Source organism: Leptosomus discolor, chromosome 19 (genome assembly GCF_034619465.1).
Source record: "Leptosomus discolor isolate bLepDis1 chromosome 19, bLepDis1.hap2, whole genome shotgun sequence".
Taxonomy (NCBI): Eukaryota; Metazoa; Chordata; class Aves; order Leptosomiformes; family Leptosomidae; genus Leptosomus; species Leptosomus discolor.
The window spans coordinates 5,365,536-5,391,459 of NC_141409.1; the positions used below are offsets into that span (position 1 = coordinate 5,365,536).

The following is a 25,924-nucleotide window of genomic DNA, read 5'->3' on the forward strand; positions in this document are numbered from 1 at the left end:
GGTAAGAGAATACTGTAAGAAAATTGAAGAGAACGATGATGAAGTTCTCTGCCATGCAGTTTTATTCTGTCTAATAAATATAATGCTGAAGATTATTCCCCAAAGATCCAGCAAAGCCAACAAATAATCTTGAACAGGAGTGGGAAGAGAGGAAACCTGCAACTTTTAATGGAGAAGCCATTCCTTTCCTTTGGGGTGATCTTGCTGAGAAGAGGGAGGGTGTCTGTCTGTCGGCTCTGCAAGTGGCCCTTTTTGAACTTCCCAATTCACAGCCAAGTCCTGTTGCTCTTCAATGGTAAGAGTTTTGTTGTGGTTGGAGCGATAAAAAAATCCCCATTTTTAATACGATGATTTGCTTAGCAAATGTCTCTGTTATTTATAGCTGAGCCAGGCTTTGAACCACTAATGTCTGGAGGATGAGGGCAGAATCCCACTAAGAAAAACCGTTAATGGAGGAACCATGAGCGATCAGAGACCAGTTCTGGAAAAAGCTGAACTGGACACTGTGCACAGGCTGTCGCAAGAGGAATGTAGGTTTGCTGTACGCATCTGAGCTCATTTCCAGTACTGGCTGATCCACCAAAACGCTTCAGCTTAGGTTACAGAGTCTCCAAGTCTAAAGTTAGTTCAAGGGGGTCCAAAACTCCGTTTTTTATTTCATCCTTCCCCCAGATACTACAGACCAGCCAATTTGATCTTTTGCCTGAAAGCTGGAGAGTTGCATCATGAGCCTGGCCCTGACCATCAGGCAAATTCAGGCTGGAATGCTCCTTCCTTGGCTTAAGTGATGATATTTTTCGTATTTTGTCAATGCAAAGGGATTAATTAAGCCTTATCACAGCCACACTGCTTGGTTTCTGTTCCATTTAATAGAGGTGGAAACTGGAGCACAGAAAGGTAAAGCTACTGTTCAAGGATTAAACCTCAATATCCTTCAGAGATGTTGCAGGCACTGGGCATTGTTGAGCCTAGACCTCCCCAGGACTAGGAAGTTCAGGGTGTCTTGAAAGGGAAGTGTTCATATCTTGGATAAAAAGAAAACTGTTCAGGGCCTGCTGAGAGTCGCTGTCTGGGAGCAGAGACCTGAAAGCAGTTTGGGGTCATTAAATCTGCATTCTAGCTCTGTCAGCCACCTCGCATCATCCCGTTTGTGAATGAATCGGTCTTTATCCTAGCACAGTTTGACTTTCATTCCCAGTACAAAAGGACTGGAAAACTGTCCCACCAACTCCTTGCTTTAATGGCTAGAAACCTTGTTTCCCACCTGTCTTGTTGGGAAAGCTGGATTTTGCAACGTTTCTGCGAAAGGAGCTCCACTGGTCCTTATTCACATGTTTGCATTGCTGCTTTGCCTCGTTGGAGGAGGTGGTCCATGTGAAGGGTCCACACCAAGGTGGGGAATGCTGCAAAGATGTGTGCTAACATCAGTGCCATGGCTCCTGCTCAAGAATGATCTCTAGTGTTCTGGGGAGATCCCTGAAGCAAAATAGAGTGAGAAAAGGGGTTTCTAGGTAGGCTGGCCTGAAAAAGGCTCAGTTGCAGAGAGATGGCTGAGAAAGAGCGTTACTCTTAAAGTCGATCCAGAGCTGGCTGGAGAAGAGGGGATGCTTCCCCTTACCTGGCTGCTTGATGCCTGCTAGGACAGAGAGCAATTCACTCCCTCTCACCCCTTCATCCCCACATCTTTCAGTGCTCCTCTGCTCCTGGCAGTCGTAAACCAGCAGACCCCATGGCTGATGTCGTAGCCTCTGGCTGATTTGTGTAGGGGGAGGACAGAGGGAACACAATGAGATGTCAGAGGAGATTCCAAGCGATTTTGCCAAACACTCAAGGGATACTTTTTCTTTCCACTCCCCTCCCCCCTTAGTTTGTAGAATAATTTTTCAAGAGCACATATGCAAGTCATCTAAGGGAAACAGAACAGTGAGTACCAGGGGCTGGTACACTGTGTTCCCTTTGTGTACTGTAGAGAAAATAGATAAAAGAAACAAAGGATGATGCAGAGAGCAAAGCAGCCATCAGTACTCTCAGAGAGGTTCAGTCTGACCTTTTCAGAGATGAAGGTCAAACCAAAAATCCTCAGGTGCCGGAAATTGGTCCCGTCTTCCTAGAACCAGGAGACATTTACCACTAACGAAATGAGAGCAGAATTCCATGCCATTCGTTGTTGCTAGAGGCAAGAAGAAAGGCAAGAAGGGAATATTGTCTTGGATAATAATAAGGATTATGTGCTTCTTTAGGAGGTAATTTACCATTTTATGATCATATCTGCTGTACACCCAGCCACCCACCCAGATTACACGCGGTAATAGAACAAGAGCTTGGACCCCCCCCCGGCATCAGCGAGCTGGAAAGCCGGACCCCGCGACAGCAGCGGTGCTCGTTAGCATGCGCTCCTCTGAAAGGAGACCCCCCTCCTTGGCCCTTGCCCCTCAACCTGCCAGTCTCTCTGTCTGCCGTTGCTGCTCACAAGCCTTTAGATGCAGAGCATGTCCAGCCGTAAGCGTGGGATAGCTCTCCTGCATCCCATCCGGGTTGTTTGTCTTGGGTCCCTCTCCATTCAGAGCAGAATGATTTTGCATAAATGCATCGACACGTCTGCTTTGTTCATGCAGGAAGGGTTCTCGGCGTTTCTTATCCCACCCCCGCCCCGGCTGCCTTCTCCCTACCCCCCTGGCATGTAGCTTCACCGGCTTTTGCATGATTTCCCCGTGCAACAGCAAATAAACCTGCCTGAAGCATTGCCAGTCGATCAAGCGTAGTTAAAAATACCCAGTTGATTATTTTGGACAGAATTAAAACAAGTGATGGGAAGAAGGGGATGGAAAAGGGTGGAAGAGCGAAGCCGTAATGGCCTTTACTATGTAATTTGGTTTCATGTTCTGCACAAGAAAACATGTGAAATATGTAAACAGAGCTCTCCAGGATTGTAATGTAGCTACAAAGCCACAGATATACAGGCAGGCAGGCTGCTATTCTTCAGCAGAACGGAATGCCATCCCCAAAACCACACGATCATTTCTTTAAGCTGAAAGTAAACTTTCTCATGCCAGGAGCAGAGATTTTTTTTTTTTTCTTTTAAATGAAGGATTGTCTGCACTACTTGGTCAGAGTGCTGTAGCCCACATTGTCATAAGAGACCTCGTATTTGGAATGCCAGTGAATTTTAGGGTGTTCAACTTGAGATGTCTCTAAAAGGCACGGTCTTTGGAGGATGGTGCTTACCCAGCCTGTCCTGAAGGTCTCTCAAGTCAGTTCCTCTGTCCCCACCTGCAAATAAGTATCTGCTTTAAAAAGGAAAAAAAAAAAAAAACAAACCCAAAACTGGGGACCATTTGGATAAACTCTTGAGCTGCTCTAAATCTCTCCTGAATCGTGCTGCCTTCATTGGAGCCATAACTGCTGAGGAACCCCAAATGCGTGCTCGTTTTTGGAAATACTGCCTGTAAAGTTGGAGGATCACAATTTCTCTGAGGTCATTTCACTGGTGAATCTGATAAGAAGACATGATTCACCCATCTGGTAAGTGGGTCCGGCTCTCCCTGCTATCAGCAGGAGCTTCCCCAGGGCCTGGGTTTCCACCGTAGCCTCAGGGTCTGGCTGCAAACTGTAATGTGTGCCAGGAAATGGTTATTTGCATGATCAGTGCTATTATCTGTCTGTGCATGTATCTGCTCACTGGGAGAAGCCCTCATTTCAGGAGAACATCAAGTTTTGCTCAGTCATTTTGATCATTGGGCCAAAATCCTTACGCTCAGCACTTTGGGCCGTGGATCTTTTTTTCCCGTTTTTTGGTAATTAACCCTTGCATCATTGCTCTTAGCAAAGACAAGTGTCTTTTCAGAGAGGAGAAGCTGAAGCACAGGGTAGAGATGACCGTCTTTCCACCTTTCTGCATCCAAATATCTTTGAAAAATCTGCCCTTCTAGCAGAGCCTGTCTGTTCCCAGTGCACTGTGCTGTGTTTACACTGTGACCCTTACCTGCTGGGGAAGGAAAGCCTTGCTGTATGGAAATTTAGCTGTTTCCCAGTGGTTGTTTCTGGTGGGAAAGGCTGAGCCTTGGCAGGTCTGAGTTCCTCCATCTCCTGTGCTCCCAGTCCATCCTCCCAGAATCTGCTCCTGGGAGACAGTGAGGCCGAAGGACCCACAAGCTTCCTCTTACAGACAGTGCTCGTACTTTGATCCCCTCAGTAAACTCCTTTTGGGAGCAGCTGGGAGTTTCTATGAACTCCCCTACTAGCCTGGGACATCAAGATTTAAATGCTCCAAGTGGTCTTTTGGCTTAATCTGTTGGAGTTTGAGGTTTATCAGAGCAAACAGAGCTGTTCTGTGGTTAGAGGGAAGCGACAGGCTTCCCCAGACACCTGCAACCAAAGCTTTGCTTGGGTGCAGATGTGATCAGGCTGGAGGAATCAACTGGCTGCTGCACTATGAACTCTCCCTGGATGGCCCAGCTTCTTCAGAGGAATTTGTTTGCGCGGTGGCAGCTTTGATACTCGGCAGTTTCGATACTCTGCAGTTTCAGAGGGACAAGAACGGTGAAGCAAGGGGGAACCTTCTGATTTGCATACCGCAACCTGTGCCTTCAGGTACTACAAAAGCAAGCCACAGGGTTTCATCTTAATGAATACTGACATAGGGCTGACTAGTTGGACGGGAAACCAAAAGGCTTTGCCTGCTGAGGTGTAACTGTAGTCAGCTCCCCAGGACGGCACATGGTAGCTCTCCTCCGTGCCCCCCACCGCACTCCCTGGGAGCCCCACCGCAGCCTTCCCTCTCGCTGTTAGATTCAGGGCCTCTTCCCAATGTATCATCTCCCTGGATGTATCCAATTAAGGCCTGTTGACAGCCCAGAGCAGACTTACACCCTTAGGATTAGAGGCATGTGTATGTCTTCATACAGGGAAGGACAACAACTGGGTGTCTGGCTGGCTCGCCGGGAGTGCGGTGTGGGAAGCTGAGCAGCTTGGAGAGGGAAAAGGAGCCAGGGAGAGAGATTTGCACCCCCAATTATCCTTGCATGTGGAAACTCTGTGATGAGGGTTGCATGTGGTTTACACAGCATGTTTACATGGTCCATAACCCTAAACAAAGCTGAAAAGCATGAGTTTAACTCTGGAAATAAAAGCGCTGGAAACCCCTGGTTTTCTGCACATGAGAAAGTTTTGTTCTTTAAACACACAGATGTTTTTAAATGAAAAATCACTCTTTTGACCTTTCCTGAATGTGATCATGTGGTCAGAGCTGACATTAACCACTGCACGGCTGTTTGCTTCAGCCGCAGGCGCAGCTTAGCGAGCAATCTTCAGAGCTCCTGGTAGCACCTGCCTTGTCTCACATCTCTTGGAAGCTGCTCCTGTGCCCCACGTGCACTTGGGGCAGTTCAGGGGAGGTGAGGTTAGGTACGAGGATGTTTAGGGCCTACTCCTACCGTGCTGGAAACGAAAGCATTGGGTTTTTCCTCCTTGATAGCTATAAAAGATGTGGCTTTATTTTTTTTTTCCTATTTGTCTCTCTCCCTATCAGAAACATTGCCCAAGTGCTTCTAAGCGTCTCTGTCCACCTCAGCCAGCGTGTTACTCTGATGGAGAACTCCTCATCGAGCTGAAGTTCTTCAGGGATTTGGGTTTTTTGAGCTTTCTCTACCTAGTTGTGGGCTTTCTTTGACCAAGCAAATTTATAGGACTAGCTTTGGGAAGGAAGGAGGGGATGCTACCAAGTGGATTGTAACAAGCCCAATCCTGCTTTGCCTTGCAGGAGAGCCAAACCAGCAAAACTACAATGAATCCAGTGAGTCAGATCCACTAATATAATAACAAAAATATATTTAAGATCCTCTTAAAGTGTGGTGCACATTCTGCCTTTGACAGTGTGATTTCCTGATGCCAGCTGCTCCCAAATGAAACGCTCCAATCAAAAAAGAAAAAAAAAGCTTTTGCTCTACTCATCAGCAGTAAAAGCTTATGGGATGGGATTGTTTTCCTTTGCTGCAGCACCCCCACGGCCAGCCTTGGCCCGCAGTTACATGCAAGCTCTGCTGTAGTGGACCTAGCTGGTTCAAGTTAAGAGACAGGCAGTTCGGGAACCCGAGTGTGCAGCCAACAATAATGTTCTGGCTACTGTATTTGTTTAACCTCGCTCTCCAGTGGATGGATATACAGTCTGTTAAAGCACTTATCAGTCTATAATGCCTTCACACTTTTGTGAGCAGCAATGTGGAAGCTGTAGACGGGAGCTTTTGCTGCAGAGTGAAAATGTCCTTTAGCTTTAATGAGGCTGATGTTTGCAGAACTGAAGGTATAAGGTCTTGTTTGGGCACTGTTTCTTTATGCTCTCTGTCTAGCAGGTTGCATTTGGCTGCTGTTTCTACTTGTAGATGTATTTGTGAGTTTGAACATAATAGCAGAATGCAATTCAGGGCTAATTCTAAGAATTATGCCTCCTAGGTGAGATCCCAGCAGTGCTGGGGTGGAAGACGCTCTTGTTTGAGAGCTGCATCTGTATGTCCTGCTGCTGTGTTGAAGAAGTAGCAAATGTCTGACATAAATGAACAGGAGCACACGGCAAATTGCTCAGTTACACTTTTGTGTGCTTTGTGTGAGACTGTGTTCTGCATTGCTGCGCCTTTGGAGCTATCGCTCGCTTTCGCATCCTTTCCGTGTGCGTTACCGAACTACAAAAGAAGCGGGGGCAGGTACAAATGGCACTCATGAGCTCCAAATTCTGGTCTTTACTTGTGGGCTTGTGTAAGAGTTGAGTTGGTTATTAAATCACATTAGCACAATTTTTTCTTCTTTTTTTCGCTCTTTTCCTATAGTTTCTGGCTCTGGCTTGACTGATGTCTTTGGGGTGATCCTTTGAACCATGCAGAAATCATCTGGTTAGGGTTTTGTTGTAAAATCAAAACTCCATATTGTTTTTTCCACAGGTCCAGCTAGCATCCTAGAGGTTTTGATTACACCTGGCTGGATGTCAAAGCCAATGTGGGTTTGGGATAGGGCCAGTCAGAACTGATTTACAGTTTTTTCAGGTACACCATGCAAAGTTTATGGGTTTATGTGATTTTGATTTGAACTCACCGGTTTTGAATCTGGAGATAACAGAAATTCAAAGAAAAGCTCAAAGAATGCAGGTCTGCATGATTTAAAAATTGAGATATATAGTTCATACAGACTATTTGGAAGTGAAATAACTGCATTTTTCTGAGAAAGCTCAAGTTAATAACACACATTGAATACACATGCAATCTGGGCCGTCATCTAATGGAAATCCCTGTAGCTCCTATTCGCTTTCCTGAAACTAAATCAGCTTACATGACAAACAACAGCCCTGTGTTACCTCCAAAACTGTACCCAAGGAAATTTCTTTTTGGAAATGAACACTGTCATTTTTATCATCATGTCACATTGCAAACAAACTGTTGATGCCATGCCATATCGGCTGCGGTGTTTTCGTACACGTAAAGGTCATTTCCAGTTACTAAAAAAATCCAGCCAAACCTTCAGCTGAAAGCTGGGGCTCTGTGCTAAGAAAGCTCTAGTAACATGCTAATTGAATACTACACCTGCAAGGTCCAGACACCATCGGCTGCTCCAGATTCACAGGGAAGTGGCTGTGCTGAGACTGGACATAGCAACTGGCCATGGGGCTTTATTTCATCCTGCAGGAGCCGTAATCTGCTTCTTCCCAATCCCACCGCCAAATCCTGTTCTTCATTACACGGGTAGAATTGACAGATGAGTTTTCCTCTTGCTTCTGTGCCAACTGAATCTGGGAGTAATATAGCATCAGTGTGTTACCCCAGGAGTTTTATCAGCTTCCAGTTGATAAAGCTTTTCTGTTGATCACTTGCCTGCATGCCTTTGTCCTGGAGCAGGACATGCTGCAGTTTTTCATCTTTTGCCATCAGACTTTTAAGTACCTCAATGAAAACAGGCAAAAGCAAAGAGCACAAAACTTAGTAAAACTTATCAGACACAAGGAGAGCTTTGGAGCAGAAGCTGCAGTTCGTGAGCATCAGGTAGGGGAAAGTTGCTGCTGAGAAAGAAGCAGCAGACTGGAAGGTAAGAAGGCTATTGAAAGAGGGAGTACACAGCTTTCTCTCATCATCTTATGCTTAGAGTCTATGCTGCTGAATCTCGGAATTATTTTTTAATGTTATTTTTAAAACAACAGGGTATTTTAAACTCATTGTTAGTGCACATAAAAATTTAATATACGTACCAGTTTGGAAAAAGTAACTTTGAATGCTTTCCTTAAGTCTTAGAGGCCAACCTGAAATGACCCAACGCTGACTTTCGTAGTTGGGCAGACAACTGCTGACTCAAATCTTCTGACAAGACAAATCCAGAACTCTAATAAAGAGACTAGTCCTAAAGCATTTCTGACTAGAACCTAAAATAAAACCCAGAGCAAAATTCTGATGTCCCTTGAGTAAGCCTTGTCTATACAATTTCCATCTGAGCTGTGTGGGCTCCTGGGGTTTCAAATGGTCATAGAAATTGGCTGATTTTTGAGGTGTTTATCAGAACCCAAATGGTGGCCTTTTTAATGGTTCAGTGCTCACTAATGTGGGCAATTTAATTTTTGCTGTAACTCCAACTCAATTCCCAGCCTAAATGAGAAGAACAGTGCAACAGCTTTCAGAACAGATTGGAGGACTGTGCTGCATTCGGCAAACTGGGTGGTGTCCATGTGGCAGTCAAGCTGCCTTGTAATATTGGGCAATAAACAAGCAGGAACCTTTCTGATATTTAGCAACTGCACCATAGTTCCTCATCCTTGGGTAAAATTAACCTTAGGTCTGCAAGAACAATAACATATTTAAGAATAAAAGGTCTGGGTGACTGCCAACCCCCATATCTGGCAAAGGAGAGAGAAAGTTTTCATCTGTAAGGGACGTGTTAAAATGCTGCTTATGTCATGGTTGGGATTGTCTGGCATGTGTTGAGTTAAATAAAACAACATTCTGCAGAGCAGTTGGCTAAAAATTGTAGATTAATGAGGTTTCATTATTATGGTTGAAACCTGTTCTTTAGATGGGTCTTCAAACAACAGAATATGACCTGTTTGTGCCTCCACGGGTTGCGTATCAGTCCATGAGTATCGCCGTGCACTTGTACAGCCTCCCTCAGGATGTTGTGTGCTCCACAGATGGATGGTGCTGTGGGTTTTACCAACAGATCCTGTTCCTGCTTGTTCTGTGGCTGCGGTTTTGCAAACGGGACAGGGTATAGCCCATTTCACGCCAGAGACTCTCAGCATTGTCTGCCTTGGTGCAGAAGTGGCAGCAGCAGTCGCTGGTAGAAAGGAAGGAGAGAGAGGCAGCAGCCTCGCCTTTAGGGCATGATACCCACTTCCACCCTCTCCCCGAGAAGGAGGTTGCTCCCTACTGCCTGATGGACAAGTGCTTGCGATGGCCCTTCGCAGCCGTACTTAACTTGAAGATGTGGTCTGGAGGAAGCCCCGCCATGGGACAGCAGATGGGATTTTGGGAGCAGACAGATCTGCGCACTGGAGATTTGCTCTGTTTACAGCCACCCGCGGGCATGCAGACAGGCGTGTCCACTCCAACCGCAGCGCCAGCCGTATGCCAGAGCTGAGTAGGGCAGCATCCTAGTTTAAATAGCGGCTTTGCCTGTCTGCATTTAGAATTATTTTGGTGTTACAATGTGAGAGACAAAAACCACCAGTGTATGCGATGCCTGTGGTGGCTGGCTGTGCTTGCTCGATGGGAAGGACAGAGTGGGACGGCATCCTTTTGTATTCATCCCTCTCCTGTGGGGAGGTATATTCTTCATACGTGTGTGTGCTTGTTTGTCCCTTCTCTTTGTAACATCTGAGCTGCTTTTTGTGGGTCAGGGCTTTTACCCTCAAGGTACCCACCTGACGTGGGGGAATAGTGTCCTCATCTTATAGACAGGGGCCTCAGCCCTGAAGAAGCCAAGTGCTGCCCAGAACGCTGCAATGGGGCCATGCGCTGGGCACAGTCAGGTTGAGACCTAGTCCAGTGCCCAGTCCACAGGTTCAGTGATCCTTGACCTGCAGTTTGTCTGCAGCAGGAGCCCATCAACACAACGTAACATTGCCTGAAGCCATGGGATGGCTGGGAATCATCCACAGGGGTGCCTTCCAAAATTTGCTCTTTAGCAAATTTTCTCATATTACTTTGAAGGAAAACGTTATGAGGAAATGGGGTTGATTGCAATAGTAAATGCGTTTTAGATGTGGCAATGAACTAAGCGCTCCCGATATATCACTTTTCTCCTTCTGCTGACACATTCCTCGGTCCCCTTGAGTAAGAGAAGGAAAACAGGAGAGGCGGTTTGAAGAACATGTTGTCCCTGTGATTGACAAGAAGTTGTATAAATCAGTCAAAGGGAATCCTCCAGGCATTCCCTCTTGTGGGAAGATCCCACAGTGCTCTCTGGCCTTGTTCATTCTGTCTCTCGATGTTTGTGTACAAAATGTGTGGGTGGGAGACGAGCTGGATTAGAACCTCCAAGAGGAACAGACATCAGCTCTTTTAATTGAAAGCAGCTTGCTAGGGAGGGGTCCGACATGGGCTTCCAGTAAGTAGACACAGATAGTCCCTGAATACTTTGGAGCAGATACGAAGCTCCTGTGGATCCCAGTTGCTGTATGGGTCTGAGAACCTGGATAAGCCCCAGTGAGTGAAGTTTTGAGTCCTGCATGATGCTGTCATTCTTCAAAGCAAATACTTTAGTGTTTGGTAACACCCTGAAATGAAAAGTACGTCTATCCCTTCTTGCCTCCACAGCTGTCAGGTGCTTTAGCTGCTGTTTTGCATCACTGTAGCAGACTGGAGTGTGTTAGGAAATAATTTATTTCTCATAAGCGTGAATTCCTATGAATTTGTAGCCATGAGGAGAGATTCTAGTCTGTCTTCCAGGCCATTGGAACGTGTAGCTTAAAAGTGGTTATACTGCGGTAATAAGTGCCTTCACACTGCTGCCATCCTCTAGGGATGCCTTAAAAGCAGAGGTGTGAAGGACTCTCCCAGCAAATGGTTCCCAGACTTTACAGTTGTGGTGTGACACTCCATAACTGAGTAGAATTGAAAAGGGGACATATTTATTGTTGAGATAGTGGAGTCTGCAGTTGGTAGGGACTGTTTATCCAATCAGGTGGTTATTACAAAACCTTAAAGAACTTTCTTGCCATTCGTTGCTAAGTTTACTAGATAGCAGCTAGTGTGGAAGAGGCTCTTGTAGCCACTCCTCATGTTGTGTCTGTTAGACTTTTCCCACACTTCTCAATTAAACTCTTCTAAAAGAACTTTTTTTCCCCTGGTACTACTTTGAAACACTTGTCTGGGTAGCGGTCGATGAGCCTCAGCAGGAGGAAGCTTATCTAACCTGTTCAAACCTGACCAGTCTACCGAGTCTGCACATCTCAGTGGCACGTGTCTCAAACACAGGTTCTTTATGCAACGTTAAGATTTTTGCTAATATTCTCAGGCAGAAGCAGAAAGTGCTGGAGTTCACACACGCACACAAGTCAAACAAGGCATTTGAAAGTTATCAGTGATTTCCAACCCACCTCAGCGGGGTTTATTTTGGGTTTGATTCAAACTTTTGGTGAAGGTCTGGGTGATTTCTTAATACAAGTTTTCACTCATCCATTAAGTGGCACTTAAAATGCATCAAACATCAGTACTTTTCTTTCTTTCAGCCACCTTTTTGGACCAATGGAGCAAAAGGAGATATAAGAATAAGAACAAAATCATATAAAAGTAATGAGACCTTTGTTGATGTCAAAGAACTCTCTGACCATATAAATTGCAGATGTGGGTAAGATAAATTCCCTAGCTGGAGAGGTATTAAAATAAAAACCATGCTCCCAACAAGAGACAGGCTGCTGAAAATGCAAGAAGGGAGAATTGTGAAATGGTACATGTCGAATTGCTGGCCTGGATTTCAGATGCCAAAGATAGTTTATGTAAAGCCTTGCTCTGCTGTAAAATGTAACACTATCCACTGGCTAGCCTCAATGAAGCTTGGTCCCAGTTGTTTTAGAAAATAAATAAACTAAAAATCTTCTTCCAGCCCATTAAAGCTGATTTATGTAGATTCCTCTGTGCTGGATCTTGAGGGACTCGGATTATAGAGGTGATTACCTCACTTTTAGCCAATCTGGTTGCTCATTCCCAGGCATCCCAGGCACTCTTTGCATTGCCCAGACTTTGCCTGCCAAGACCAAGAGGGCAGTTCCATGCAGAATTACTGAGTGGGCATAGGATTTTGAACGGTTAAAAACATCTCTGTTAATTCTCTTGTTTCACTTCAGCGTTTTCTTTTTGTTTTAATAACCAGAGAAATTGCTTATGGGAACAGCTTTACTGACAGCACATCACCACCTGATTGCTCAGTTCAGGCTCTGGTCTTGAAAAGAAATCTAAGTGTCCCCAAGAGAGCGTGGCTCCAGTTAGCACCTAGCGCAGGTGGTCTGTGTGGTCAGTCCTAGGCTCTCCTGTGGCTAACACAACTGCTGGAGGTGGCTGGCCTCTTAGGTTATATTCTAGCTCCATTGCCACCATACTGTGTGACCACATGGAATTCCCTCTATCCCCATGCCTTTGGTAATGACAGTCGCTGAGTTCACCAGCGTTGTGAATCTTAACAGGTGCTCCAAGAGCCTCAGCTGGAAGCATCCTTCGAACGCAGTTGTAGCCTTTTGCAGGGTGGGCATTTCCTTTCTCACGTTTGTTGGGGCTGTAAAGGCTATGGTCATACAGGTTTCTTTTTTTGAAGCGCCTTCACTGAGCTGTGTGGTTTTGGGGTAAATCCTGCCACTTCTTGAAGATTTATTTTCACACCTTACAAACGGATGGCACGGGAAGGCTCTCTGGTACTTAAATTCAGGCACTTTCTTCTTTGAGCTTTTCATCCGTGCTGGCGCTTGGGATTCATCTACTTGTTCTTTGCTGAAGAGAGCAGTTTGCTTAAAATCCCTTCCGTGTGCTGCCTGCCATGGACAGTGCTGTAGATGTAGGAAGAAGGTGATTCCACTTACAGAAACTGGTTAACAAAACAAGAAACTAGTTTGTAGAGACAGGCCTTTCCTGGCTACGCTTGCTTCCAGGCTTACGTGGCCATCTGTGGCTTCCCTGGGGTTGCAGTAACATGCAGGTTTAAATAGGACATTGCTTGAGTACTGTGGAGAGCATCTGCAGGCTGTCTGTGCTGTGAGTTGGTACGTTCAGAAGTGATCGTCACTTTGACGCCAGTGGGAAGAGTCGTGGTCCATTTAGGTGGGAGCAAAGTTGTTCCGAATGCTGTTAAAGTCCTTGTGCCAAATTAAGAGGAGGCTGTTGGCTGCCATCCAGCTGCTGTGAGTCTTTAGCTCCTTTTCATGTTTCAGGTTTTTTTATTGAGGTGGAAGACCTGGAAACTTAACTTTTGAATAATCTCATGGTATTTAGAAACGTCATTATTGTGTATTATGTTATTCTAGCAGTGCACCTGGACTTTTTTCCTCACTTTGAACAGTCGTAATTCTTCCTTACTGTCATCTGCGTCTGTTTTGGTGCTTCTTTTTTCTCCTGCAGATGTGTCGAACAAAGGTGATTGACTTGAACGACGGCGTCTCTCAGTACGCCTGGTATCCCTGCACGGCCAACTTCCAGTACTCCCACATGACACAGACCGTTTTCTGGCTGAAGGTAGGAAGTGCACATGTCATACAGAAGTCTCCCCTTTGCCTGCCTGCACAAAATTTCTCCAATAGGCAAAATATCATGGGACAGCCTTCCCCAGGCCAAGCTGCTCCTTTCTTTGAAGTAGTGCAAAATAGCAAAAGAAAGCCTCTGAGCGCTGTCTAGAGAGTCAGTGGTGAAGTCCCCTCCTGTGACAAGGCTATTGAATTTCTGAGAGGTTACAGCCTCCAGCTGCAGGGCTGTTTGACTCGAGTTTGTCTAGTTTGTGTAGGAGAGATTGGAAGACTTCTGTGTGACCTGGGATGGGAATTGTTATTTTAAAAGTCCGGGACTGACTCTTGGGTTCTTTTAAAGCCCACCACAGTTCTCCACCTCAGCCTTTGTGGGGCTTTTGTTTTCCCAGGCTTATTTTTCTCAGCCTATGGTAGCTGCAGCAGTCCTGGTTCACTTGGTCACTGATGGGACCTATTACCTGGATCAGAAGCAGGAGACCATCGGTGTGCAGCTGTTTGACACCAAAGAGCAAAGCCATGATCTTGGTAAGACTATTTTATTAAACTCCCTCTTTATTGCTTGCTTAGTCTGCCAGTATCCCCGTTCACAAACTGATCAATACTCCTGCTCAGTTTTTCCAAGACCAGACAAAAAAAAAGTGCTTGCTTAGTGCTCCAAGACCTGAGTTTCCCTAGAGTTTGTTGAAAACGATGCATCAGTTTATACAGACGTTTCTCCGTACCTGTTCACTATGTGTTCAGGGGTGATTAGTTCCTCTTTAGTCATTAAAATAAGCACTATTTCAATACTTCATGCACAGCACTTCCTTGGAGAGACATTGACAGTGATACAGATGAACTGCTGGTGGCAGGGAATGAGGGACCTGCAGCAGCTGGTGCAGCAAACTCTTCTGCTTTGCAAGGTGTAGTTGGTCAAATCTCTAGTCCTGCTTGCAGGGAGGTTTCCACAGCTATTTAATGGCCAAAATTTTTCATGCAAAATATTTCATATTTGCTGAAGGTCTAACACCAGGACCCTTGCGGGCTGCTTGCATGGCCTCAAGCAGATGTGTCTGACAGAGGCTGTGGACCTGCTAGTTGTGCTGAAGTGCCAGAACAGACTGGTTTTGTCTCTGTGCTGGGCACAGGTACCTGAGCCTGGGATATTTGTGTCTGGTTAATTGATTCTGGCTGCATTTAAGCTCCAGAGCAAAGGAGCTCACCCTAGCTCCCAACTCCGTGTCAGGGTAGGACTTGCATAATTCCTTTCAGCTGTCCCCTGCCCTTTTTTCCACTGGGAAGAAAGCTGGCCATGTCATCCCGAGAGCAGTTTTTAAGGAAACATAACCCCCTTCTCCCAGCTTTCTGTTTTACCATAACTTCGGAATTTTGACAAGCCGAAACACAAATTGACTTCCTACTAGTGATGAGAAGAAGAAGGGACACCCAGAACACATGGGTGTTGGATGACTATCCAGGGGAATATATAATTTGATGGGGTGTGGAGGAAAAGAAAGAAAGAAAGTATGTGTGGTGTCTGTGGTCTGGGAACAAACCAAAATTCGTAGCAAGTTGTGCAGGTTGAGTCAGGATAGCTCCCAGATTGCCAGGGCCCCTGCATTAGTTTTATCCTCCTCCTTTCGCAAAACAGTGGCACATAGCTCTTTCCCTCTGAGAAATAAGTGATGGAGACGCAAGCACGCCAACAGATTCTTAATGTGACATTTTATAGAGACAGACAGACAGATTGTGAGAGAAAAAGAACAAGAAAGAGGAGCAAAGAGGAAACTGTGGGTTAGGTTTTGAAATCCTTGATGAAGTTGCAACATGGGTTTGGGGTAGCTCAGACTGATGCCTGGAGATCTTCACTGCTGAAATGCTGCCTTCATCACAGAAAAGCCCCTCTGACCTTTTCAGCAGAGGCAGGCCTGCAGCAGGGGAGAGGTGTAGGTAGGCTACCCAGCAGTTCTCACTCAGGCAGAGTTCACAATCCCTGTTTTGTCTGAGTTCTGGGCGCGGCATTAAGTCCTTTTTCTGGATATTGTATTTGATGGGTTTGAATTATCACTGTGGCAAGCTAGAAACTGCAGCTGAAATGCAAACTTTGGCGTGCACTGGGTGCAGGATTAACTGCAGTCGGTCAGCCAGCCTGAAGCAGAAGGCAGTGGCAAACTAAAAGTACGTCCAAAAGGAAGCAGCAATACTTTAAAGCTTGACCAGTCCTCAGTGTGCTAAAGACACTCCCATGAGCAAAACGCAGTCTATCCAGAAGTGCAGTTTCTCACCTTGATCAGAGCAGGTTTTTACCACGTGGACTCCCAGAAGATAATGAGAAGCTTCTTCTGAGTCTCAGTAGGAGATGGAGAGGTTGGGATGCCAAACACCTCAGCGCTGTGGGTTCAGAGCCATTGTAGACACCGGGGTTCAGCTGCTGGGCACTTTGCAAGAGCTGTTGAGCGTTGAATAGGTGGATACAGAGCTGCAGAAACAGAGGGCAGGCATGGAGACAGCTCTAACTCCTCAGCCCTGGGCACCTGTACCATCGTGAGTGTTTCTTTGCTAATGAAGGCAGGTTAGTTAAATGAACCTGACCTGTTCAGCCCTTGTTTCCCTTGTCAGAAAGCACCAGCCACTGCAGCACAGCTCTGAGGGTCTGTTTTGTTGTGGACACCACCTGAGTGCGAGGAATGAAATTGAAGTGAATAAACAGCCTCATACCATAAGGTCTTTCTTGGCTTTCCATCAGAGAAGGCAGAAACTTCCAAGGAATTTGGGAACCCGGGATTTTGAGTATTAACTGCACCTGTTTGTAAGTGAGAAACGTGCACCGTTCCACAAGGAGCTGATATCAAAAGACCTGTGGGAGGCAAGGAGACAGGGAGGTTATTTCAGGGTCAGGTAAAGACCAAAACAAAAAGAGGTTTGCTTTTTTGTTTTATTTTTTTTATTAAAGGAAGATTTTTTTAGAGTAGAGGGTGGGAGATAGATGTTTAAAGAGAGTGGTCAGAAGTCTGTCTTAATTCACAGGAAATCACTTTCTAAGGAGAAAAATGAAAACTTTTTATTCCTTCCCTTTTGAGTCGAGAAACCTGAAGTAAAAAAAAAAAAAAAAAAAAAAAAAGAAATCCCTGAGCCAGTTCAACATGCAAATAGAATTTATTTTATTTTCAAATTTGTAAGTGTATCAGGGTAGCCAAAGGGCCTGGGCCAAAGCCGTTGCTGGGGGAGCTCCAGTGAAGCGAATGGAGCTGGAGCCAAGCTGATCCTCGGAGCGGTGCCACGGAGCCGCAGAAGCACGGCTTTGCAGGCAGCCGTCAGGCCGTGAATCTCAATTAATGAATTTTGAGGCCAGCCGACAGCTGTCTGTCCTTTGAGTTACCTCTGAGATGGATTTGGCCCATTTGAATTTGGGTTGCCTCTACCTGAAGGTGGGAATTTCTTCCTGACTATCACTGTGTGCCTTTTCTGCTGAAGAAAAGGGATTAAGAAGTGTCCTGGTCACCTCTTTGGTGCTTCTGTGCACCTCGACCTCTTGAGACGCTCTTATTTTCCTGAGACACGATGATTTTATTTTCTAAAGGAGACCACCTGTAAAATTCTTAGTGGGTCCATCACCCTTGTTTCTATCTCCAGGACCCTCTTTGCCGTTTTTAGCAAACAACAAGATAGCCTAAGGCTGAAAACCATCCAAAAACCCCAAACTGGGCACATTTAGTGTAAAGCTCATGCAAAAAAGTTTTATGCTGGGTGCTGGTGACCTGCACAGCTACAAACAAGCCACTGGTGCACTGCCCACGGTGTGCAAAGCCACCCAGCCTGCCGGCACCGTTTGATGCGTGGTACAAAGGCTCCAACTGTCCTCTCAGACCAGTTTTACAACAGTGCAGATCTGCTTCCTCCGTGATGGTTGCTCCTGATTTAACAGAGCACAATAGAAACGTAGCTGTGGTCTAAAGAAACTGCCCTGAGAGCCTGCCGTGCTCGCGGAGAGAATGGCAGCCTTTCTTCAGCTGTCTGGAGGGATATACTTCTCGGCTAAGCTCTCGGGAGCGATTTGGGAAGCCCCTCCAGGCAGCTTACCATAACTTTTCAGCTCTATAGGGCCGTTCCTATGGGTGAAATGCTTCTGAAGTGCCCACAGCTTCGGGAAGCGATTGTGTTAAGTCTGACCCTTCCTCTGATCTTGTCTCTCCTCTGGCAGGTGTCCACGTCCTGAGCTGCAGGAACAATCCCCTGATTATCCCCGTCATCCATGACCTCAGTCACCCTTTTTATCACACCCAGGCTGTCCTCATTAGCTTCAGCTCCCAGTTTGTGGCCATCTCTGGGGTGGCCCTGCGTTCCTTCCACAACTTCGACCCCATCACCATCAGCAGCTGCCAGCGAGGACAGACCTACAGCCCGGCGGAGCAGAGGTGAGCCTGTCAGCTTGCTTCCTTCTGCCTCGCCACCCACCGCCCCCCGCGCCGCCCGCCTGCGCCGGGGGTTAAGAGGAGGCAGGAGGGGCACAGCAGCTGAACCCTGCTGACCCTTTTGTGTCGCTGGTGAAAAACCGGCAGTGTTCTCATTGATCAGGATGGATGGGACATTTAACCCGCATGGGATACTGTTAGTGAATTATTTCCTCTTCCTTTCTCCTCCCTCCTTTATCCCAAGCTTGGAATTGGGGCCAGTTAACTCTCCATACATTCCCCAGTACGGCATCATTTTCACCACTCACACACCAGCTTCAATCCAAACTGCTTTGTGCTGCTAAAGTGCTACAGGGACCTCCCATGGAAGTGGTCGCGCGAAGACAAAGTGATGCTTGTGCCCCATCGGGGCCGGATCCTGGAAGGTGCTCAGCCCCGTGCCGCGGGTGCCTAGTCACCAGCATTCGTGGTGCTTTTACGACTGGGTAAGGGCCCTCAGTACCTCTTTGGATCTGGCCCCTGTTCTGAAAAGCTCTGTGGGACCCCCCAGGATGAAAGGTTTATGGCTACCGTTTTATTCTTGTTGTTATTACAGACACATCAATAGATCACCACCAACCCCTCTCAGTCTCTGCTTTACAGCATCCCACAGAGATTGTGACCTTTCATGGCCTCTGGTGCGGCAGCTTCATGGATCCTTTCAGCGAGGCAGTGAAAAGAGGGGAGAATTTAGCAAAACCCCTGAAAGAATATATTTTTTTTTCCCTTTGTGAATTCAAAGTTGTGAGCAGTCGTCATACTATAGCGGCAGCAATAGTAAACCAAGTTGCATATCCCAGCAAACCTCTGCTCAGCCTCCTAAGCAAGCTGTCAGGTTTTTTGATAATGTTCTGGCTTGGTTTTAGGACCTGCTTTTATTCCAGGAAAGGCAGGATGGTGAGAAGGGGAGAGAGGGAAGAGAAAATAAAATAGTAAAAAAAAAAAAAGGAGTATGTCTATAGCTAAATCAATCCAGTCAGTGTGTTCTGACTTAGATTCAAGGAGTCTGATCATTCTGTGCAATAGGTTGTATAAATTCAGAGGCCCAGAGACAGCAGGATCAAGTTTCAGATGAGAAGTCTAGTTGTGGAAGTTTGGCCAAACCCCAGTGCAGGAGCGGGACAGAAAAAAAGAGCAAGAAAGACCCACTGGAAGGAGATGGTGAGGAGCAACAGAGAGCTCGAGAGGGCTGAGAGGCAGGACTGCATTCCTTCCTCTCAAGTTTTCAGTAGGAATTGAACCATTTGTTCACTTATGAAATTAGAAGTGCTCTGTGTTTAGAAAGTTATTTCCTTAATAAAAAATGCATTCCCCTTAGGCAAAGCTTCCGTGAGCCTCTGCAGCCCAGCAAAGCAACCTTTAGAAATCTCTTGAAGAAGAATCACCCGCCGTTTGCCTCTTCTTTTTCTTCTTGATTTTCCTTTTGCGTTGTTTTGTTTTCACGATGCACTGAACCATCTCAGCCCCTTGCTCTCAAAAAACTGCATCAGAGCCTTGCTCGTTCGAAGTAACGTTGTGGGTCTTGCGGGTTACAATGCTGGATTGATCATAAAGTTGCTCATGTCAGTCAAGGAACTAGAAACTCTCTGAAATAAAGCCCTGATCCAAAGCCAATTGAAATCAGTGGGATCATCACTGATGACAGTGCTATAGCAGAAAATCTCTGATTTGCCTTGTGATGAGATCGTTTGGGGTGACCATATATGCTTTCCTCTGTACGAGAAAGTCTAAGGAGTTCAGGTATCCAAGGTGGAGAGAAAGTTGTGCATTAAGTTGTGCAGCCAGGAAATAGGTGATGCCTTTGCTGTCACCTGCCGTCTTTTTCCTTTGTTATTTTACCCAATCCAGGAAGAACATAGGAAGAGGGATTTTAAAAAATTTATTCTTAACCAATTCAGAAGCTGGATGTGGGTTTTCTGCCTCTCGTGCTTACGGTCTCCCCATTAGACTCCCTTTCAGTGTCAGTCCCATGCTGCCCATCCTTCCCTTCTCCCCTTTCTCCGCTGGTTGCATTTGCCTAATACAATTTAAAAAATACTTATTTAATGTTTAAAGGAACTTTCCTTCCTATGTGTAAGCATCAATTCTACCACTTTCATTTTCCTTAGGTCAACATGGATATTTTTGCCAGCTTTTTGGCTTCTCTCTACAAACGATACTATTTCTTTGTCTTCAAGGAGAATTATTTTGGTTGGAGAGGATTTATAGCCAGATACAGACGCTTCTAGGCAAGGGTGCAGATTTTAAATATGTGAGGGAAAAGAAATATATCGGCCCTTAAAAGTTAGCGCAGCTTTTATTTTGCGGGTGAATGGATCACTCCCATGGGTTTGTGACAAGTTAATAACCGAAAATAAAACGTGCACTCACTCTTCTTTCTTAAAATGTGTTTTACAGTTAATATTTTAGAAGGGAAAAAGGAGCTTAAATGCAGAAGTCCCATTGAACTTTATAGGTAGCTGTCCTCAGTCATCGTTAGCTCTTTTGAAAATCCATTCCATCCTTCTGAAGAGATTTATGGAGGCTTTGAAAAAAAAATACTCCGTACTTTCCAGTTGTTGGGTTTTCTGCTGCAGCTGACCACAGGCTCTGTTTTGTTTTCAGCAAAAGTTTACCTCACTGCTGGAGATGTGCTGTAAAAACGACGTGCTTTATTTTCACATTGCATCCTTAGACCAGATATAACAGCCCAGTTAGTTCCTCCTCTTGCACTTTATAGCTCAAATTATTATACTTTTATTGTTTCCTATTTAGCCTCGTGGAGTGGACGGTGAAATTGGGTGTGCAGGAGCAGAGGTATAATCTCCCACCCCGCAGTGACTTGATCAGCAAGAAAGCCTGGTGCATTGGGGCTGCCTTGGACAGCGGTTCCTCAGAAATCAGGTGTTTGGCCCTTCCACTGGGTAGGAAACATCAGCTGGGGGTCTCCCATCCCTGGCCGGGCAGTTCTGGTGAAGTGCTGCTTTCCCTCGGTGGCATTTCCCTGCCATGTTCGCAGGACCTGTCCCCTCCTCCGTCCTGCCTGGTGCTATTTGCACCTCTCCTGGAAGCTGCAATGGGGAGGTGTGAAAACCCTGGCAGACTCCCAAATTTGACTGTCAGAATTGTGGATTTCGGGAGTTTCCAGCTTTCTAATCCTCCGTTAACAACGTGTTCATAGTGAAGATAAACCTCCCCGCCCCTGGCACGGGCCCTGGCTGCCCGCAGCTCTCCAGTGGCCGCACGTTGGGCAGCTCCTTCTGCTTTCTAGTTACCCCAGTGAAAAGATTTTCCTTTCCTCTGTTTGGTTAAATCTTGGTACGAACTCACTGTTATGGCTGCAGAATTGCTTCTGCAGGGGAGATTTTGGGTTTACCTTCCTCCATAAGTGTGCACATCTGGGCATTTGACAGCCAGGGGGGACCAGCACTGTAGACCAAGACCCGCTCCTGGCCAACACGCCATCGCCGGCCCTCGCCCTGGCCTCCCTGGAGGGCTGTCCGCCAAGCTTCACCCTTTGCTGCCCCAAACAAGCCGCAGGGAGACATAGCCCACTCCAGAAATTCTCTTTGTCTTGTTCTCTCCTGCTGTCAGCTTCCCCAACAAGAAAAGATGAAGATAAATCTTCAACAGGAGAACAAATGCAACCGCCCTTTATAGCTCTGGTTATTTTTTTTCCTTTTTATAAGGGGGAGAAAAAAGGGTTTCCTCGTCTTTTTTTTTTTTTTTTTTTGGTGATTTAATGCAGCTTTCTCTTTCCCGATTCGGCCGCCTTTCCCCTGCCCTGCGTTCTGTCATTAAGCGCAATCTCTGTCAGCTTGCTTCTGGTGAAATTAATGAATTTCTCACAGAACTGTTAATCATAGAAGCTTTGGTCCGTGACATGTGTTATAATTCAATGGGTTTTTAACCTTCGCCCCATTTTGGTAATTGGCAAACAGCATCATTTGGCTTTTATTAAAGTGGAAGGCGATGCGTTTTCTTTGTTTGCCTGGACAGACTCTGGCAGGGAGAGCAGGCACACGGTCCCGCTTCCAGGCTGGCAGGGTGAAGGGGCTTTGAGAGCTTTATCAGTTCAATATGGACCCCCCCGGGCAGGAATATCTTGCACAATGGGGTGCAGGCAGAGCCAGTCCCCAAGGACAATGTTGTCCTGCCAGTGGTGGGGACGTGCTGGCTCGTGCCTCTCCTTCCCTCACAGCTTACCTGGGGTTGGATCAAGTGTTTTCTGTAAATCTCTGGGTCTATCTGCATTCCTGACCCTATCAGTTTGAATTAGGGTTTTGCTGTGATTGCTGTCAGAGTCAGGCCCAACAGTGCTGCAGTGAGATTGCTGAAGGGACCACAGGTGATGCTGCTTTTTTGGTTGCTCTTGTGGACTAGATTTGAAGGCAAACACCTAAAAGGAGAGGGCTTGATCCTTCTTCCAGTGGCACAGTCAGCACAGGTTCAACAGTCCCCATCCAGCCCCAAGGCTTCGGGTAGATGTTCTTTGAGATTTTGTGTTAGTACAAGGAGACCAATGCGTTTTAGCTGAAGACTGAAGAAGATAAATGCATTGCCACCTTTGCAGTTCATACTGGTTTTTATTTCTACAACAGGGAATGTGGCTAGCAGCCTTTGCTTTTCAAAGTGCTGCATATGTGTTTGGACTGTGTTGGAGGAGTCTCTACAGAGGAAAAGACAAACCCATTGTAAGGCTAAATATGTTAGAAAAACCTTCAGAAGGCTACACAGGTGTGAGTTGTATGTATGGTGGCATAGAACAAAACCAAATTATGCTTCGCATCCACAGCCCAGGCTGGCCTGGACTGTGGAAAATGGAGTTTTTCCGATGTACAATAGGTAACGGTGTGACTCTTCTCGTAACAAGAGCTTTTATGCTCACCTATGCGTATGTATGTGTCAGAGCTATCATGAAGGAAACAAATAATTAGGGCATTAACTTAAGATGAGTTCTTGGAAAAGTGTTTGACCCCAGGGTTAGGAAAAGAAAGTTTGGCTGCTGTAAGCTTTTCAAAAGAGGAAGTCCTGGATTGTTTTTTTTTTATGTGAGGAAGGAAGAGTTCCACTTAATTGTTATAATTCTCTATAAACATGTTAAAATACAAATGTTTCTAGGATTGTGTCACTAAGACCTCAATTTAGCAAAGCCCTTAGCTATTTGCTTACATCCCCCTGTAGTCAAATCTATCAGTGGGACTTAACCGTGCTTTTGAAGTTAAGCACATATGTAAGTGCCTTGCTGAATTGGGGCCAGTATTGGCACAGAGAAGTAAAGATTTAGAGGCTAATGACTGAGCTCGTTTAGATTAGGGATGGGCAGAGTGGATTTGAATAAAGTAAGAACTGGCTCAGAACTTCAGCCTGCATGTGAAGCTAATTCAGTTGAGGGCTTTTTACATCATTGAAACGATCTGCCTTGATCTGTATTTTTAACATGCTGCAGGCAGTGGAACGTGTGCAAGAAATCCGCTGCTCCTTGCACGCACCTTGGCATGAAAATCGTACACTAGGAAATCATACACTACCAGGGCATGAACAGGAACAGGTGTATCCTGATGTGGACCTAGTAAAATAAACTGTCAGGGAATATCCCAGGCACCGACACTTGTTCATTACATGTAGATCAGTAAATGGTTAGAGTGGTCCTTGGGTCCCTTGCGTAGCTTTCATCCAGACCAGCTCATACTCTGGCAGGCGATTCCCAGGTGCATTTGGGGAGTTAGGATAGACCAGGGATGATTTGAAATAGGCAGTTTTGATGAAGTCACCCAATTTTGATTGCAAGAAAATGGGTTAAGCTGTCCTATGCCAGGAATCAACAGGAGTTAACGTAGAAGTGATTTCATTCTCAGATACTCTATATCGTTTCTTCTCTGAGGAATGCATAGTTTCTGGAGCACGTGATGGTTAACCACTGTTAAATGGCAGTACCTGTGCATGAGCTTCTGTAACCCACAATTCTGCAATATGGATGTGATGGGTTCTTTGTCTAAACTTCCTACTCGGAGATACTCATTTTTCGTTCTTAATTCTGCATTTGCAGAACTCAAGTTCAGGATCGTGACTTCAAAATTCATTGGGATTCACGGCTGACAGTAGCTGATACCAAATTGGAACCAGTAGCTAGAGAACCAGAAATATTTAAATTGGAAACATTTGGTGGCAGTGGTTGTTTTTTTACAAAAAGTGAATGGTTGTATTGTTTGTCACTGAAGTCATTCATATAGAGTTACAGACAGAGAACGCTGCCCAGATGATCTGCTAACCGAGGCATAATCTGGAGCCTGGAGGGGGTGGCTAAAAATGTTCCCTGGCCATTTAGGAAGACCACAAGGGGACTTGTAAACAGAAAGAAGAACATCACAATAAGTGTTTCTTAATGCCTTTGTCTGTGGCGTTTCAGTTCTGTAGGACTTTTAAGCTCCGGCTTTCTCATCTGGTGTCCTGATATGAACTCAAGAAATTAGATTCTTTTTCTCCTTTACGTTGATGGAAATGAAAAGCTATGCCACTGACTGCGGTGACGTTGCTCCAGATTTCCGTTTGTGCAAATTGCAAAGGTTTTCTTGGGCTCATCCTTCCCTCTGAAGCCATTCAAGGCTGAATTCAGTGCTACATCGATGTGTAGCACATTGATTCACATAAGTATTAAATGAAATAGGTCTGCTGTTATTTTATTTTTCCAACTTCAGTGCAGAAAGGTTTTCAGATTTTGCGGGAGGTTTGCGGTGGGCCATCAAGGTTCGCAGTATGTACTTCTGAGAATGGCTTGGCAATAGGGCTTGCTTTTTTCCTCAATGAGTCAGCTTGCTCGTCACCGAAGCCCTGGCATGGGAGGAACTCATATTGCAGCCTCACTGTCTGAAAAATGGAGGGGAGCAAAGTGACAGTTAGCCTTCATGGGTAGGTGTAACTGGGACGTGTAGGGAGGGCCCAACAAGACATCAGTCATTATTTACGCTCTCACTCAACATCCGTGTTCAGATATTCTTGCTTATGTTAATTGATGGCTTAATCGACTAGCAGTGCCGTGAGGTCGGTAGTGAGGTATTGCTCCGCTCGAGGAGCCACAGTGTGTGAGGCTGCCCCGGGGCTGCTGCCAAAACAGTAAAGTCTGTGGTTCACACTCCTGGGTGAGTCACATTGGGCATTTACCAGACAATTGCACAGGGCCGTTCTCCTCATGTCACTCCTCTGCAAGAGGGGACCACCTGGGCACTAGGGTGTACTCTCCCCTTGTTCTACCACCGTCTCATCCACAGTCTTGGTCAGTGCCAAGTGACTCAATGGCAGTGTAAATTTGTATGTCGGGCTGTGAGTCGCAGTGACTGGAAACGTGTGAAACCCTCGGTGTGGCGGGGGGCAGGGGGAATCCTACTGAAGGCAGGATCACTCCGTGTAGGTCAGCTCTGGCAGAGGATCATCCATTCTGCAGGAGTAATGAGCATCGCAGTTGTAGTGCTGATAGACAGGCCGCTGTTTGGTGCATACAAGGGTATCGGGTTGGCCAACACAGAGGTGGAATCCTCCTTCCTCAGTCCTGTCAGCAGCAATACTTTGTGCACAATGAGGAAATAAGATCTTTCTGAATGTAGAAATTGTTTATGGCTCATCACACTCCAGGGAAGGGCTGCCACTGAACAAGCAACCTTAAATTACAAGCAGCGGGCACTTCCCATATAGCACTAGTCTGGGACAGAGAAATGACTTGTGGAGGTACATAATACTGTCGTTTAATCTGATCTAGAGCTCAGTAGAGACATGTGCAGATGTGCCTCTCTATCAGCAACATGGGGATAACAATACCAGCCCAGGT

The 25,924-nt window shown here is 46.0% G+C and overlaps 1 protein-coding gene across 3 annotated transcripts in view; it reads left to right on the plus strand.

Moving 5' to 3' along the window:
- Positions 1-25,924, plus strand: part of PAPPA (pappalysin 1) — a 177,802-nt gene that overhangs the window by 111,099 nt on the left and 40,779 nt on the right. For all 3 annotated transcript variants that reach the window (XM_086475664.1, XM_086475662.1, XM_009955051.2), the window contains 3 exons: positions 13,572-13,685; positions 14,083-14,218; positions 17,874-18,087. In XM_086475664.1, the coding sequence (XP_086331790.1) occupies positions 13,572-13,685; positions 14,083-14,218; positions 17,874-18,087 (464 nt within the window). The remainder of the gene's footprint in view (positions 1-13,571; positions 13,686-14,082; positions 14,219-17,873; positions 18,088-25,924) is intronic.